Raw genomic sequence first — 17,387 nt, 5'->3', positions numbered from 1 at the left:
GCATGATAAATTCGTACTCTGACGGTCTTATTGGTTTCGACAAGTTGGGCTCACAAATGACGATGAGTAGAAACACATTGGTGTACAAAAAACTGACAAAAATCTGAAATTCGTGATTTTAGCCCTCTGGTGTTCCACTGGATGAAGGACGCTGCCTTGACTTCTTTTCGGAGGGATGGGGTATGGGTAGCAATTTTTCTAGTAGAGGGATTCAAGCACTGGGGCTTAAGGCGTTCAGCACTTTAAGTGCGCTTCGAGCAGACGGTGTCCCCATGTCCACTAATATTGCTCGGATGGCCTCCATGAGGGAACGTAGCACCGAGATGACTTGACGATATGTTTTAGGTGAATCATCCATGGCCGGAGAAGGCTCCGGTGGGGCCGCGACCTTCTGAGGTTCCTTAGCAAGGGAGCGGCTCGGTAGCGTAGGCCATTCCTTTAAAGAAAGAGTCTTATCCGCTTCCTTCGTGGAAGTGGTGGGCCCTTTCGCGGCGAGACAAAGTGGTACCGTAGTGGAGCGGGTACTATCGCTTCGCGCATGCGCCTGCTTTGAAGACGTACGATGGTGCCGACGTTGACCCCGACGCTGGACTACTTCGGCTGCCTCCCTGTGGGCTGAATTGTCTCTGGCTATTTGCTTGAGAACCGCGCGCTCCCGCTTGATGCGGGGACAATCCTTCGACGAAGCCGCGTGAGGGCCGCTACAGTTGGCGCACTTCAGAACTGTGGCACCGCAGGTCTCTTCTGCATGAGGTTCAGCGCAACAAGGACACAGTAGCGAGTTGTGACAGACGCCCTTGAAGTGTCCTAGCCTGAAACACTGATGGCATTGAAGCGGCTACTGGATGAATTGTCGAACCGGATGTCGGAAATGTCCGACTTTAACGTGGAATGGTATACAATCCCCCTTGAAAATTACTTCTACGCAGCGCGTATTCCAAGATTTCCAATGATCATGCCCTCGTTTGCCGGCTTGATGAGGCTAGGTAAGTCATCATTAAGAATGGCAGTGTCAATGTCGTAAATTGCACCGGCTTTGGATGTGTCGTCGATCGGGATAAAGGGGCGCATTTTGATTCCGCCTGGCTCCGTGATTTCTTGACGTTTTCCAAGCGCACTCGCGTTGTACACGTCTATGGCGAGTATATTCTTGCGTGTATTTATTCTGGTGTCTTCAATTTGATCCTGCACCGCACATTCCAGAAAAATGGCTAGGGCGTGCCTGTCCAGCAATCGTAGGTTGCTTGACGGTTCTTCCGGCATAAAGACGATGACGTGTGGCCAGCGCGCAAGCCTTGACTTTATAGTCGTACTTGCAGGAGTTTACGGCGCTGCGTTGACGATCTCTCTCTTCGCCCTCTTACTGCGGACGGGTATGAAGCCGTCGTCGGATGAGTCGCCTTCAGACATAGATTACAGCTCTGTGTCTTCGGTGTCACTGGGGGGAGCCAACTCACGTCTTTGCGGTTGACGGCCGTGATTACTTCTGACCAGGCGGGCCTCTGGCATGCTCCGCGTCCATGGCCGCATGACGGGGAGACGAGGCACCTCGAACGGCGAAGATTTCATTAAACATTCACAGAGCAGAGAAACAAGTGTTTTGCCAAGAAGACACTTCGTCGTCTCCCCCCCCCCCCCGGGTACATCAAACTTTGTGTTAGGCCTTACGGGCCAAATCCTCACAGATGCTTTGAGTGCCAAAGGTTTGACCACAGTTCCCAGAACTGTCGAGGTCACCTGACTTGTGCCAAATACAGTAACAATGAACATACCTCCGAAACATGCAATAACCCTCCGCACTGTGTCAACTGTGGTGGTAAGCTCGCCGCATTCTCGTGGTCGTGCCCATCATAGAAAAAGAAGAAAATTATAACCACCCAAGTAAAAAATATATCTAATTCAAAGAGGCACGACGGCGGGTGTCATACCTGCCAAAGAACAGCTTTGCTGAAGTGGCGCGTCAGGGGAAAGCGCCACAACGGCCTCCGGCAGCTATCCGGTCCACACATAGTGAGCCGGCAGTGACGCCATCTGCGCCCTTGGCTTCAGCTAACGCTGCTCCGCCGTCCCAGAACAAAGTGACATCGACTGCGGGGTTGGTAGCTTCCAGGGTCGCGTCTCCTGAGGCGAGGCCTTCAAGGCGAGCAAACCGCTCGATAGAGTGGGTATCCAACGCCCCGGAAGAGATGATGGACACATCTTCCAGCAAGATGGCGCCGCCAGCGCCTAAGGCAAGGGAGGGAACTCTAGACCACTCTCAATAAGAGACACACCACATTACGGGGCCGGCAAATGGTCCCGTAAGCTATTTTTTCTTTTTCCAGACACAGAGCACGAGCTCCTTTCTCATGATGGATATACCCAACGATTACAATGTAACGTGGGAGGACTTCTCCACAATCTTAACGATGTTGAAGAACTCATCCGCAACTTCAGTCCAAAGGTGCTGTGTGTCGAAGAAACGGAACTGAAATTAACGCAGGCCGACATTCTAAGGCAATATGCCACTTTCTACGAAGACCGCGACGACGTACTCACATCTTCGAGTGATGTAGCCGTAATAGTCGATAAGGGTGTTGCATGTCAGCGATTAAACCTCCGAGCTTGCTTCGAGGCAGTTGCAGTCCGAGCAGTGTTGTTTGGTACGCTAGTCACGATTAGTTATGTTTACATTCACCCTTGGTATCAGCTTTCCGGAACAGTTTCAGAGCTACATCAATCAACTTTCTCCGCCATACACAGTCGTTGGTTTTCTAAACGCTCATAGCCCTCCATGGGACGACATTCGTTGCGATACTCGAGGGTGCTTGATAGAAAATTTTCTGTTTTCTTCAGGTGCATGCTTAAGGAAGAAGAAAGAGTCAACGTACTACAGCGTTACACGTAACACATAGTCGTCCATATACTTAAGCATAGTGTCGAGCACATTTCTGTCGTACCTGAAGTGGCCCGTTCTCAAAAACCCGTTTGGGAGCGACCACTTCCCAATTATGTTAAACTCAACGAAACAAGATGGATGCTTGTCACATTTTCCTAGATGGAACGTGGACTTGGCCAACTGGAAACTGCTCCAAGGGCTGACACGTTTAGGCTGAGATGAAGTTGCTACTTTTAATGTAGACGACGCTGTGACATATGTAACAGGTTTTATTATTGATGCTGCTACGAAATGTATTAAACAAAGTGATCGACTGGCTAGGAAACGTCGCATCCCTTGGTGGAATGAAGAATGTTGTAAAGCGTGGGGATTGCTTCGCTATTCTTCTACCACCGAAAACCTTATTAAGTTCAAACTGTTTAATTCACAAGGCAGAAGGACACGTTGACATGCAAAGAGAGAGAGAGAGTCGGGAGAGGTACACCTCTGGCATAAATTCGTACATGGATGAGGCGAAAGTATGGAATAGGGTGAATAAATTAAAACAACGGGATGCAATTCCCCTGCCCTTAGTAAGTACTCAAGGAGATTGCCGGGAAGATAAGGCAGATAGTCTGGGCGAACACTTGTATCTCCAGTGCATCTCATTATGCACAAACCTTCCCGAGGTTCAAAGAAACACGCAAAACGACAACCCCTGAATTGGCAATGGGCTCGCAATGAAGAGAACATCCGCCCGTTTAGTTTAGCTGAACTTAGAATTTATCTCACTTGTAGCAACAGCTCGGCACCAGGTGGTGAGCGTATCAGATATGAAATGATCAAGCACCTATACCGTGAACCGCAGAAAACACTCCTCTCTCTTTTTAATGTCGCGGGCTACTAGGTGCATTCCGTCTTGTTGGAAAGGAGCTATAGTAATCCCCATACTCAAACAAGGAAAGGACCCGTCCCTACCTAGTAGCTGCAGACATATTGCTTTGACAAGCTGTCTGTGCAAGCTCTTATAAAAGATGATAAACCGACGCCTAGTTTATCCACTACAAAGCAACGGAATACTAGATCCTTACCAGTGTGGCTTCCGAGAAGGCAGGTCGACTACAGACCACCTTGGCCGCATTGAGGCAAATATAAGGAATGCCTTCATACACACAGTTCTTTTCTCCGTATTTCTTGATTTGGAGAAAGCGTATGACACCACATGGCGCTTCGGTATTATCCGAGATCTTTTTGGTATTGGTGTACGCGTCAATATGGGGGGAGTGCTATCGAAAGTTACATTTCTAACCGCGCCTTTCGTGTAAGGGTGGGCCATGCCTTGTCAAGGTCTTTCATCCAGGAAACGGGTGTTCCGAAAGGCGATGTGCTAAGCTACACACTGTCTATTGGGGAAATGAATTCTCTACGCACGGCTATCCCACAAACAATGTTCTACTCCGTATATGTAGATGATGTGCAGATGAGTTTTCAATCGCGCAACCTTTCTATCTGCCAACGACATGTCCATCATGTCTTAAACAAGAACGTTAAACGGGCTGATGAAAACGGTGTTTGGGTGAGCCCACAGAAAAGTTCGTGCGTTCTTTTCACGAATGAGAGAGGAGTAGTATCAGACCCTGCTATTGAACTCTGTGGTAGCCCACCTGTAAGCGCCGAGCGCAAGTTTCTCGGCGTAATGTTGGACTCGAAACTCACATTCCACCCGTATGTCGAATACTTGAAGGCTAAGTGCCTGAAAACAATGAACTTATTAAAGCTTCTATCAAATACAACACGGGGCAGTGACAGGAAATGCCTTTTGAACTTGTACGTGTGTCTTGTCGCCTCGCGTCTTGTACGGTGCGATATAGTATAACAGTGCGCTGCACCAAGTGCTTAAAAGATGTTGGATCCTGTACACCATTTAGCAAACCTCCTCGCGACTTACGGACAAGCCCCGTACAAAATCTTTACACAGAAGCTAACGTGCGGTCGCTCCATCTTCAGAGATCATATGTCAGATTCACATATTTCCTGAAAATGAACTTTTCGCGCAAAACTGACAACCGGAAACAAGAGTCGCAAGGAGTTGAGAAATTAAGCGATATACTGAGGGAGAGAGCCAAGGCAACAGCCGGACAGGAATGAAAAGCGAAAATTAACAAATTTAACCGTTGGTTATGAAAATATTTATGGATCATAATCTTTTTACTTAAAGAGGAAGTAGAGAAAACGCCGCCGTAAGTGGAGAACAATTCCGTGTGTTTTGAATGGCGCTTCTACAGGTATCAGTCAAGCCACCTGGCTTATCCACTACTGTGCTGTGCTTATGTACGTGTTTTTGTAACCTACCGTGGTGGGCGCAGAACGTCTTGAACCCCACCGTCCTGCTCTCTACATGGTTGTACGGGACTAGCGGCCACGCATCGTTACGCAACTTCCCAAATGACAATACGAGTCGGTTTTGGCACGTAACTTGATAGAGCAGTAAACAAGGGATGTAAAAGAACTGTGATTATTTCGCAAATATATATTTATAATTCCTCGAGAGCTAATTCAAAAAACACTACTACACTAGGATACAACTTAAATCTACCGTGAAGCCCCGCCCGCGCCCTCATAACCACCAGCCACCGTTCCTCCTCGAAGCTGCAAACAATTCGTACTTCAAACATTTACTTTTACCCAAATAAGGCGGTAACCACAAAAAGTAATATTATTAGCGCGTAATTTTATACATCTTCCCTCGCCTATTATTGTGGTATGGCAAAAGCCTAATTCTTTATTGAACTGAAATAAAATGCTTGCTTCTCTCCAACTATTTATTGTGAAGTTTCACTGAAATTAACTTTACCGCACACTTTTGAAGAATGAAATGCTCAGACTCCGTACACTTGTAAATGTCTGTTGCGCACCTCATTGCTTCCGCCGATGAAAAGACCCTTCAAAAACAGCAGACGCTCCGGAGGTATCAAATACGACGCCATTTTGAAAAGGCCGCATAACGACTATATTGTGAGTGGCTGGCGGAGTAATACAACCCCGGCGCGGTTTGTGGGCCTTGGTTGCCAACTGCTGTGTTTTTAATTTGTATTCTACTACAATAATCCTTATTTTACACTTTCTCTTGTTTACTTGTTTTTGGCAGTGTACTTCCTGCGCGTCTTCCCGGCGCGAGTCTATTCGACGTGGTTACTTGTTTGCCAAGTAAAGGAGAGGTGTATCTCACGGGCGTATCTGTGGGATGCACCTTAAGCTTATTTAATTTCTCCTTTGCGGGTTTACGCGTCTTTATGGCGAATGGTGGGCGCTATTCACATTTGTGCTAGTAAAGGTACCCCCCTCATTTGCATAGAAAAGTTACCTTGGGTTTGCCCCCCATCCCCCGAAATAAAATCCTGGGTACGTGCATGGTGCATACTATGGGCATTCAAAAGCTAGGATGCCATATTCAACGCACTAAATTCACGGTCGAGAGCGACCATTGCCCTCTTGAATGCTCCTGCATGGCTGAAGCAAATGCCAAAAAAAAAAAAAAACGGGAGACTGCTGAGGCAGTCACATTTGGCCGGAATACTACTTCGGGGTAAAGTATAGGAAAGGAGGAGAAGGAGTAGATTTTAATGAAGAGAAAGGAGGAGAGGTCAAGTATATTATATGAAAGAAAACCAGCATGCGGGCTCAGGGGGGGATTTTACTCAACGAGCTCAGAGTATCTTTTAGGAGCATGTCTCGTACTAATCACTATCGATGTTATTAAGGTAGGCAACCTATTTCTGTCTTGTCCAGAGCTGGCCACGACAAGAAAGGAGAGGGACAGAGAGAGGGGGTAGAACATCCTAAATTGAGGCGGCGAGCATAGCGTCCGGTAGGCGTCTCGCTCGGGCACCCGGACCAGTGTGTGCGTGCGTGCGTGTGCGTACGTGTGCGTTTGTGTGTGTGTGCGTGCGTGCGTGCGTGCGTGCGTGTTCCTTGTCATCAGTCATCAGATTCCCTAGGGGAGACCTAGGAAAGCCGACGAAATTAAAAACAAAAACCTTTCGCGAACTGAGGCCAACATGCCCTGATGCAAACTCGGATCTTAAACATGCTCCTGCATGTAGTGGGCTTCCGTAACTAGAGCCGTGTAACTAATCTAAAATCCATTTTTCCATCATTCCTACTACCGGACGTATTCGTTCAAGGGCTCAGTGGATTCCTTGCCGAAACGCCATCTCGAGCCGCAACAGCGCGCACACACTCTTTTCGAGAAGCAACTAGCGGCGGCTGACAAGGTTCAATAGACGAAATATCACAAGGACATTAAAAGCCATACGAATGAAGTTTACACGACTCCATGTGCTGTCCATGGTAACCGCGATGATTCCGCGTCATAAGCCAACTTCCGTAAAAAGGCTCAAGCTTTATGGATAAAGTACGTAATCATCAACATATTGCATCGCCTCCTCGCAATATTCTCGGCAAGTTGACGAGTACGGTGAGCAACGTTGATGACAAGCACGCCTAGTAATGCCGACGCGCATGCGCATAGCAGGCGGTGGTGGTGGCCCGAGCCGGAGCTGCCGTGGCGCGAGCGAGGCGTACTCCGACTGCGGCGCTGACTGCGAGCTCGTGTGCGGTCGACCCATGCCCGAGGCCGGCTGCCGTGGACACTGCAAGCCAGGCTGCATCTGCAGGCACGGATACATCAGGTGAGTTTGGTAGCGTGAAAGGCTGGGCTAATTGGTTCTGCATGACGGAACGTGTAACAGCGCTATTTCTTGAACGAGGTCGAAAAGAAAAACAACAACGAAGAACACAGACAAGAACAAGTCAGCGCTTGTCCTTGTCTGGGTTCCTTACTTGCTTGTTTCAGAAGTCGCGCTGTTAGGCCTTGAATCAGGTGAGTGTATGCGTGTGTCCGCGTGCAATTGGGTCACATAGGGTGTGGCGATTTAGCGGAACAACAGTGCGGGAAATGGAAATGCTACGCCGTGCAAGCAGTGTTGGTTAGCTGCTTTGATTTTCACGGAAGATGCCAAGTGAGAAAAGATGGGGACGCACAGCTGTTTCACTCTGAATTGTTTGTTATTCTAATGCGCCTGTCAAATACATAAGGCATAAAAGCGTGAAATGGTAAAGAATACGAATGTATTCTTCAAGGAGTGCACAATCTTTCAAACGCCAACATCTAGTGGTCGGTGTTACCGTATGAGTACATTTTTCTGTGGCACTGGGGGAAGTGGCTTGAAATTTTTTCGATTGTCATTGTTAATTGCGACTTACACAGTAAGACAGGGAGCACAAGCATTTATTTTGTTTGACTGTGTGACATGCGACAAGTCCCCGGTCACAAATTCGTGGTGCTCATTACCGCTTTCGCAGGCTTTATTTACACGTATTTTCGAATGCCACTGGAAACCTTGCAACGTATTTGGGTGTTTATACTATCTCTGATACTACGCGATTAAGCTGGCCGCATGGCATATAGAAAACGGCATATGCATCTTTATCAACCTGCCTCATCTCCGAACTGTGATAGTTGTGATATACCCGCAAGAGCTCAGCATGTCCTTTTTTTTTCTTCCTGCCAACACGCGGGAGCACGTCGGGTGTTTGGCGGCTATTTGTGAAAAATTGGCAATTGGCCGCTTACCAAAGAAATCTTACTAGGACCCTGGCCGTATTCTAAATTTAGTTGGTTCGTGCTTTCAAAGAAGAGCGCAAGGCATGCTTAGAGTCGGCGCGGTGGCTTAGCGGCTGTTGTGTTGCTGCTTAGCGCGAGGTCGTGGGCTCGATTGTTGGGCACGACGACCACATTTCGCCGGGGCAGGATGCCAACGCCTTCGTGTTCCAACCTCTGGGTACACCTTGAGAGGCCCCTGAACAGACCCCATAGCAAACTTGCTTTATGCTGAAGCTTGTAAAGTGTCGTCTATGAAGCATTCTAACGAAATAACTTTTTCAAATTTTTTCGTTATTAGAGGATATAGAATTCAAATGTGGTGTTACCATTCTGCCAGGAGGCGAGCGTCGTCGCTAACAGGTTCCCAACAGAAACTCTCTTCTTCTTCGCTTTGACTAGCGTCCGCAAGCGTCTTTCCTTCCCTGCCATCACCCATACCAAATCCGAAGGACGCGTCACACTTAGCGTGATGACTCCCACCTCCTTTTTTAAAGACAATGTATTCTTGGCCGACTTCCCATTAGTTTGGCATATATAGGCTCTGGGTATCTTGTAACAACTGCTAGAAAAAAAACGGCCTTTTCGCTCCGACAAAGCGTCGAAGGGAGTCATAAACAGCATCAAAACATAGCTCTAAACGAGTCAAGAAGCGATAATTAGTCGCAGAATAGGAAAATCAATGGTACGGGCGTAATTAGTGCCAACGTGGTAAAAAATTAACCACATTGGACTATTTCCCTGTAAACGGTGCACCGCCGTAGATATAGACTTGTTGAGGGAAAGCCATAGTACGGCATGCTTTTAAGAAATGGAGCGAGCTCGCCTGGACTAAGCAGGGTTCGCGCGAAGCATTGGTGTCTGGAAGGTGGTTTCGCAAGTGCGCACAAAATTTGTCGCAGAAAAGGTGAAAGTAATGTTGCGGACGTAATTTGAACCAATATAGTCGAAAAGTGTCACTTTGCACCATAGCTTGCAGTATCTGGGGGATTGGCCCACCTGGCCTGTCTTTTAAAAAGACAGAAAAAAAGGGGGGTCAAGCCAAGTGTCGACCCCAGAGTAGGTAAATTCGACGTAACTGCGCTTGAAATACGATACGAATAGGATGCGGAATGAGTTAATAATGAACACGAAAAAGAAGCAGAAAGAGACAGAATGCAGAGGTACAATCAGCATTTCTCTTCAGAAATCTCTTCACATTGGCACTATTCATTGATTTCAGTAAGGCATTCGATTGCATAAATCATAAAACTTTGCTATGGAAATTATCACAGAATGGGCATTAGAGGTACTCCTTTGGCCTTATTTGAGTCTTACCTTACTAATCGAAAACAATCAGTATGTATAAAACGCGAGAAGTCAAGTTTTGTTCCTTTACTAAATGGTGTGCCACAAGGGAGCGTACTAGGTCCTACGCTTTTTAACCTCTACGTTAACGACATTACTAATATTGATACAACTGCAAAAATTATCGTGTATTCCGATGACACTAATCTTCTCATTTCTGGTCCGAATTCACAAGAATTAATGGAAAAATGTTATTATTTACTCAATAAGCTATATGAATGGTCAATCGCTAATTGCCTAAAAATAAACCCTACGAAAACTAAAGTAATGTTATTTCGCGCAAAAAAATAAAGTTATTACTAGTAATCAAACCTTAGTGTGTGCGGGTAAAGAACTGCAAATTGTGGATGAACATAAAATATTAGGCGTCACTTTTTCTTCGCACCTTACTTGGGATAAACATATTGAAAATATCTGCACAAAAATGTCTGCTATTACAGGCGTTCTGTCTCGATGTCGGCGTCATCTTCCAAACAAAGCAAAACTGAACATTTATTAGACATTTATTAGGCCTTGTTTTTTTCCCATTTAAATTACTGTAGCTTAGTGTGGGCGACTACAGCAAAGACAAATACTATGAAAATCCTTTCTTTGCAAAAGAAAATGATTCGGCACATTGATAACATGGGTTATCTGGAGACAACACGGCCAGCGTTCTTAAAGCATAAAATTATAAATATAGAATATTTCGACACGTTTCGCCTTGTAAATTCATTTTATTTCTCAAATACTGCCTCCAAAAATTTCCTAGTGTCTACTGCATCTTTGGCACCAAAATTCAATTCTTCCAATACAAGAAATAGTGATACATGGTATGTTCTGTGGTTTCGTAATAAATATAGCCTAGAGTCATTAAAACATAATCTACCACATATTTTAAATAAATATAAAGGTACATATACCTCTTCATCGAAGGAACTGCGAGTGCATTTTGTAAACATGGGATCAGTGATTGTTTATTGTTCTTTCAGAGACAACTGTACGTGTTACTGATTTTGTAACCCATACACACGTATTTCTATCTTCTGGTGCATCGAATGTTTTTTTCATTTTTTAGTCTGTATTATCTAGTCTGTATATCAGAGCGAATAGTATTAGTTTTGTTAGTAACCTTTACACGCATACTTCCATTTTTCTGATGTATCAAATATGGTTTTTCTCTTAGTCTTTATACTATTTTCGGTCTTGTTATTGTGCATTTATGTAATTAATTTATTCTGAGTGTCTAACAATGTTACGATTTTGACGCAACCGCCATGTATGCCTTGTAATGGACCATCGGCCTAGTCAAGCTGTTTTGCAACAGCTTTTAGCCTTTGGTATCCACCAGAACACTTGTAATTCTGGAAATAAATCGAATTGAATTGAAATTTAATGGTAGAATCATTTGAATCATTATGTACTTCAACTTTGGCTTCATAAGCGTCGACAGTTGGTTGAGCCTTTAATTTTTTTCTTCTTTTCCTTGTTTGCTATATGGCGCACTTACAGTGACCACATTGCACGTTCCGCATTGGATGATTTACCAGAGTCACGTGCCCTACTTGGTGACGTTGCAGGCAATGTGTCTTGCGTAGAGGCATTTGTGCGTGCGACCTTCACTCTGGCTGTAAGCGGGACTCCCTCGAGAGAAAGGGCGCACTGGTTTTTGTTTGAAATTCCAGTTGTTCTCGCTCCGTGCCTTGCATTTCTATTGTGCCGACAGGATCGGGAGCGCGCGATCTACGCGACGCGTTGGTCTGTTTGCAATGCATAAACGGGCTGGAACATCAGGTGGCCGAATTTAATACGGACGCCTCCACTGCGGCATCCCCTAAAGTGGTATTCACACGAGGGAGAGAGGAGCACAACGTTACCGTTACGTCACTCTTTCGTCAAGCAGCTCGGTCCTTCGGAACCCCCCCCAACCCCCCCCCCCCTCCTCGAGGGGCTCTGAGGGGGGCGATTACCTTTCTATCTGCCATACACACCATGATCATATATTTTCTTGCCGTTCTTTTCCCGCCTTCGCCCTCCTAGGGCCTTTCTCTCGCCGATCCCCGACCCCATGCAGAGCGGCATACGCCGGTAGAATTGTCTGCATTTAATTGAAGAGCTTTCTCTCTCTTACACTTGCACTAGCTCTGGATAACAACCTGTCTCTGTCGCAGTGATGCTGTGAATAGCAAAGTAACTACTTGGAGATGGACCTCAGTTTGCACGAATCCGCAAATAATAGCCTAACTTTGAAAGTAAGCAATCCATCTATCTAGCGGATCTACCGTAGGAAGGCTGACGCATGACACCGGACCCATAAGAACGCGAACGTTTTCAACTGGCACACAAGGCCTCCGAGCGCGTTCACTGCCACATAGAAAGCGACCACTCTCCATCGTCTTCCGCACCCGCCCACGATCAATAGCTCCGCCAAAAGGCATCGTCAAGGATCATGTGTTTGAGTTTTGTGCTTGCAATTTTTGCAAGCATTATTACTGAGCCAAGACAGCGACAGCATTGCTAAACATAATATGCACAGCAGGTAAATAAGTCAGCAGGAATTCTTCCTGGAGTGTGGAGATCGTGGTAAGTTACTTTGCAGTAGTAGGAGCGGGAGTTTGGCGGGAATCGGATTCTGTTAGTAGAGGTCAAACAGCGCCACATGCGACCAGCACAGCGCACGTCATGTTAAATCGAACAACTTTCTTTGGCTCTAGCGGCCGTTTTTGTGGTTGGTCGGTGGTAGGCAGGTCGGTGGTCAGTGGTCAGACTCGGTAGGAAAAACGTTCGTTCATTCGCTCTCTTTCGCCCACTCTATCTTGCTCGCTCGTTCATTCATTCATTCGTTCACTCGCTCGTTAATTCGGTCTTGGGTTTCTGGGCTCGTTAGTTCGTTCATTTGTTCGTTCTAGCTGTTGGCTTACATTGACAATCACAGTCGATGGCTTCTTTGAATTTTTTATATGGTACGCTCTCTGTCGCGCTCTTCTTTAATTATCTTGATAATTTAGTACGTTGTTTTTCAGAAGTCACCTTTCCTATTTAATTTTTGTATTTTGCCTTTTCTTTCATCTTCTTGTTTGAATGTTGTTCGGAGCAGCCCCAATCATGTTGGTTGCATAATGATGATTACGGTGGGGCTACTTTTTTGGCGCCTTCAGTGTTAAAATAAAGTACGCTGCACCACTGCTTTCCAAGTGCTCGAGGAACGCCGTCCAAATTGACAGGATTATGGGACTTTGCAGTTGACGAACTCTTGCAACTTATTAAACAGTGTGTGCTCTATCGCAGTGGTGTTGGTATCGGCGGAATATAGGATAACGCTCGTGGAAACTCTAACACTTCGGTTTCATTGAAAGTGCTCGTGTTCGAAAAAAAAAATGGAAAGCACCTTCCACTTTGTTGTAGCGCAGGCCCTACATGGACACGGAAGGACACAACACACAGCGCTAGCTAGTACGTTTCATTATCGACGAGTACAGATTAGATCATGACCTACCAAGAACGACATAAGCTACCCTCGTGGAAAAGACCGTACTCTGCAGAAGTTGACCGGTGAAAGTGCCTAGTACCGTCGTTACTTTGAGTCGCGGTCGCTCCAACCCCATTGACGCGCAATTATGCGTCGCTGATATCAGCGCTGGTCTCTTGCCAGCTTCCTGGTCCGCGTGATGTATCACGCGTCCACTTGAGCCGGCAATTTCTTATGGTTGACTTGCCCTACCCACAGCCAATTATACTTTTCCGGCCACTAAGTTCGTTGCGCATTTGTACGGCCAATTGAAGGGAAGTTGCTCGAGGGCATGTTATACCTCGGTGCGGTGGACGCATCACCGTACGAGCACCACGCAAACGTGATGTCATCCTTATTGGCAGTCGGCTCTTTCCTTCACGCGTTGGGGTGAGAGTTCTCGTAGCGTAAAAGATGCTTGTTGTTTCAAGGGTTCTTCTTTCGCTATGCGCTAGGAGGATTTTTTTTAACGAGCGCAAATAATGCGAGAGTGATGCAGTGATGCGGAAAACGTCGCTAGTGGCGCCATATAGGGATGTCGTCACGCGTTGCCTTCTCGGAAATGGCCCACAGAATTACTTGGATTTACGGTTACCCCACGTACCCATGGAACTCCGACAGCACGAGCGTTGTATGACCTTCTGCGGACTCACCAGAGTAATAGAAAGGGAGAAATTAGTTGTGGGCTATTTTCTCTCTCTCTCTCTCTCTCTCTTTCAGCACTTGCCTAGTGCACGCACCTGTATGATGCTGCCGGTGGGCGGTCGGACGGACGGATGCACGAATGGGCGGATGGTTGAATCGATGGGTGGAAATAACTTCCGGCACCACCTCTCTCCGAGATTCAGCTCAAAGCAGACAAGGTTGCGTCGTAACCGCTCCAAGATATTTTCTCGCCCCTGCGCAGGTCATCGGTGGGCGGTCCTTGCGTGCCGGTGTCCAAGTGCCAGCCGGACTGCGGCCCCAACCGCAAGTTCGAGGTGTGCGCCTCGCTGTGCCCCGCCTACTGCGACGTGCGGCCGCGGCCATGTCTGAGGCTCTGCCGCATGAACGCCTGCGCATGCGCCGACGGGTATCTGCTCGCCAGGAACGGCACCACGTGCATACACCGGGACCGGTGCAAGCGCTTTTGACGATGTCACACCGCGCGGAACGTCTCCGCGGTACGGAGCAGGTCCCCGTTGCCTTAGTAGGCGGCACTGCAGAGACTGGCAACGTCTCAGCTGCTTTCTCTGTGGCGCATGCTTAGGATGCGTTAACTGCTACCGAAACCGGCTCGTGCCAGCTATATTTGCAGGATTGCTATAAGATAGGGTCCTGCCAGGTCAACACCTCCAGCTTGACAAAGAAAGGTCGCGCTTGATTTGCAGATTGCATCTTGGAATAGGCCAACCCGTTACTTTTACCAGGAGTGCTCGCTGAGGAAGCGATTTTAAATTTACGAAGTAGATCTCTGTCGCATTTAAAAAAAAAACACGTGACAACTGTCTCTCGTCGTAGTAGATTGAACGGCGCTTGAAAGAAAGAATTACATCTTGTTTCAATCTTTTAAAAGAAATCGTTAGCAAATATTGCAACGGACAGCTGCTCGTTGGCTAGAATTGGCGCCAATCCTGCGTATTTGCTATCCGTGCCTTGGAACCCCTCGCACCCTCGCCTTCTCGATCTAGCCCTCTGGATCTAGAACCTCGCAGTGGCATGGTGCAAGGGCCAGCCGTGCACCTGCATCGAGGTGGTATTTGACAATGAAGTGGTAATGGCAGCTCTTCGCTGTCTACGATTTGGAGCAGCCGACGGCATGCGCAGATTTCCCCGAACTTTTGTATGCATCTGAAATCACAGAAAGAAGACTCAAATTCCTGAAATCACCCACATATCTTTTATGTATTTAATTAAATGTGTATTTAGTCGGGCGCTTTATTATACTGCGTTTTTCATATCACTTGCCAAAATAAGGCAAGATGGAAACTGGGTGGTAGTTTGAAATGAGCGCGTAATTGAATAGAAATCATCTTTCGCTTCTCCCAAATACAATCACCTTGGTGATAAGTTCGGTTATTATGGGCCCAAGAGGTAAGAAAGGGGCCGTGTACTCTTCGAGAAAATATGTTACTCTAGCATTCACGTTACATAGATTTGCTTAATGGGAACAATGATTAAATGTTTGATCAAGAAGCTGGCTCGGTGCAGAAAGTACTCAACAAGATGACATGTGTTGGAAGTTAGAGAGAAGCAAGCGCTTATTGCAGCTTCATAAAAGCACATCAACATTTGGCAACATCTTCGGTGAATACAACAATGTCACCGCACGTTTCGAAATAACATTTGCACCCTACCGGCGTTAACCTGCTTTTTGTTTTTTTTAGGACAGCGCTGGGGGTCTAACGTGGGCCAAGAGGACATGAACATAGACACGGTGCCTTCTTTCCCACTGTACGGTTTGAATCAGGGCGTGGTGTTCTTAAAGGAGTACTGACACCCGATGCTCTTCCGACTCTTCATTTCTTGCGTGAAATGAATCCGCGTGAGCTCGAAACCCCACAACTGGTACAGTTTCGTCCGTAACACGAAGCAGTAAGGTCATGGCTGGCAAAATGTGATGCGCGGTAAGCCAAAATGACCGTGCCCTGCGGTGTTTGTCGGAGCGAACATCCCAAGCGGATGCGAGCGAGCGAGAAATCTCCTTTCGTGAAGCAAAAGTAGTGCAAGTTGTATTCGTTTGTACTCAAGACAAAATGTTATTGCAATGTTCGACACTTCGAATTTCGAAATCGAATAACAAGAGTTGCCTTGTTTCAGTTTTTGAGATCGGGAAAAAATTTGAAGTAGACGTCTGCGACTTGCAGAATCGCAACCCAATTTCCCGCGAAAGCTGTTTATTTCGAGCAGTCGCACAGAGAGTTTCAGTGGCCTGTAATTGAATCATATAATGCAAAACGTTGTGCATAGGTCGCTGCGTCTCTTGAAATCTTGCCCGAGTATAACGCTTTCCAGCACTTGTTGGGATTTTTTTTAAAGACAGTAATTCAACCACACGCAATTTGCTCCACCAGAACATTGGCGAAGTGCACTGACGAAACCAAGAAAAACTAAGGTTTATTAATTATTTATAACTTTCCCACTTGAACAGGAAAATTTCGGGACACATTGCAGAAACCATGCAATACACGTTGCCTGCAACTATGTGTAATACTTTTCTAACGCAGGCTTCTCTCGAGAAATAGGAAAACTTAGGTAAGAACATCAACGTGACAATTTCGTGCACTTAATAAATGAATTTTTTTACGAAGGGAGTAATTGATACACGTGCATTTGCGTTGGCACACTATTTTTCGATAGCGTTCCCTTTAAATTCATTAAACTTGCATGGCTGAAATTGGTTTTCTGGCATTTGTATTTACGCCAGATCAGCTGGCAAACTTTTGCGCTCATCTTAAAAACATTCTCATAAAGATTCTGAGCACGTGCATACATAATTAAATTACAAAGACCATAATATACCCACACACTTTGAATTTTGCGTACGCATTGTTCAGCACTTTCCGCTTAGTTCCGTCGAATATGAAGAAGATGGCTTGTACAGTTCATTTATTACGCCGGAGAAACAAAGTACAGTGCTTAGCGGTTCAATGCAATGATCGATGAGCAATGACACTTTTAACGCGACAGCGTTAAGGAGCTCGTGTCGCAGAAAAGTCGGTGTTGGTGTCGGCAGCGTTGGCCGTGAGCGATAAATCCCGGGAGGCACTTCATAAATAAAAAACAACTTGCAAGATGGGCTGGGTGGGAATCGAACCAGGGTCTCCGGAGTGGAAGACGGAGCCGCTACCACTCAGCCACGAGCTTTTTTTAATTTATTGCCGGCTTGGCAAAAGAAAGTACAATGTGAATATTACATGGCCATATTACAGCCACGAGTTCGCTGCTTCAAAATGGTACAAAAGCGCCTCTAGTGAATGCGGTGTTGCCTTAGAAACGTGCCGTAGAAAGCTATACTGCGGTGTATATCGGTAATTAAGAGCCTGTAACTTACA

At 46.4% G+C, this 17,387-nt stretch overlaps 1 protein-coding gene across 1 annotated transcript in view; it reads left to right on the top strand.

Moving 5' to 3' along the window:
- The window catches only part of LOC142563730 (uncharacterized), a 115,044-nt gene extending 100,300 nt beyond the window's left edge, over positions 1-14,744 (top strand). The window contains exons 3-4 of the mRNA XM_075674327.1: positions 7,392-7,548; positions 14,261-14,744. Of these exons, the coding sequence (XP_075530442.1) occupies positions 7,392-7,548; positions 14,261-14,486 (383 nt within the window). The 3' untranslated portion in view covers positions 14,487-14,744. The remainder of the gene's footprint in view (positions 1-7,391; positions 7,549-14,260) is intronic.
- The last annotated feature ends 2,643 nt before the right edge of the window (positions 14,745-17,387 follow it).

The sequence above is a fragment of the Dermacentor variabilis genome, chromosome 11 (assembly GCF_050947875.1).
Source record: "Dermacentor variabilis isolate Ectoservices chromosome 11, ASM5094787v1, whole genome shotgun sequence".
In the NCBI taxonomy this organism is placed as follows: Eukaryota; Metazoa; Arthropoda; class Arachnida; order Ixodida; family Ixodidae; genus Dermacentor; species Dermacentor variabilis.
This window is presented reverse-complemented; position numbering and strand designations above follow the sequence as displayed.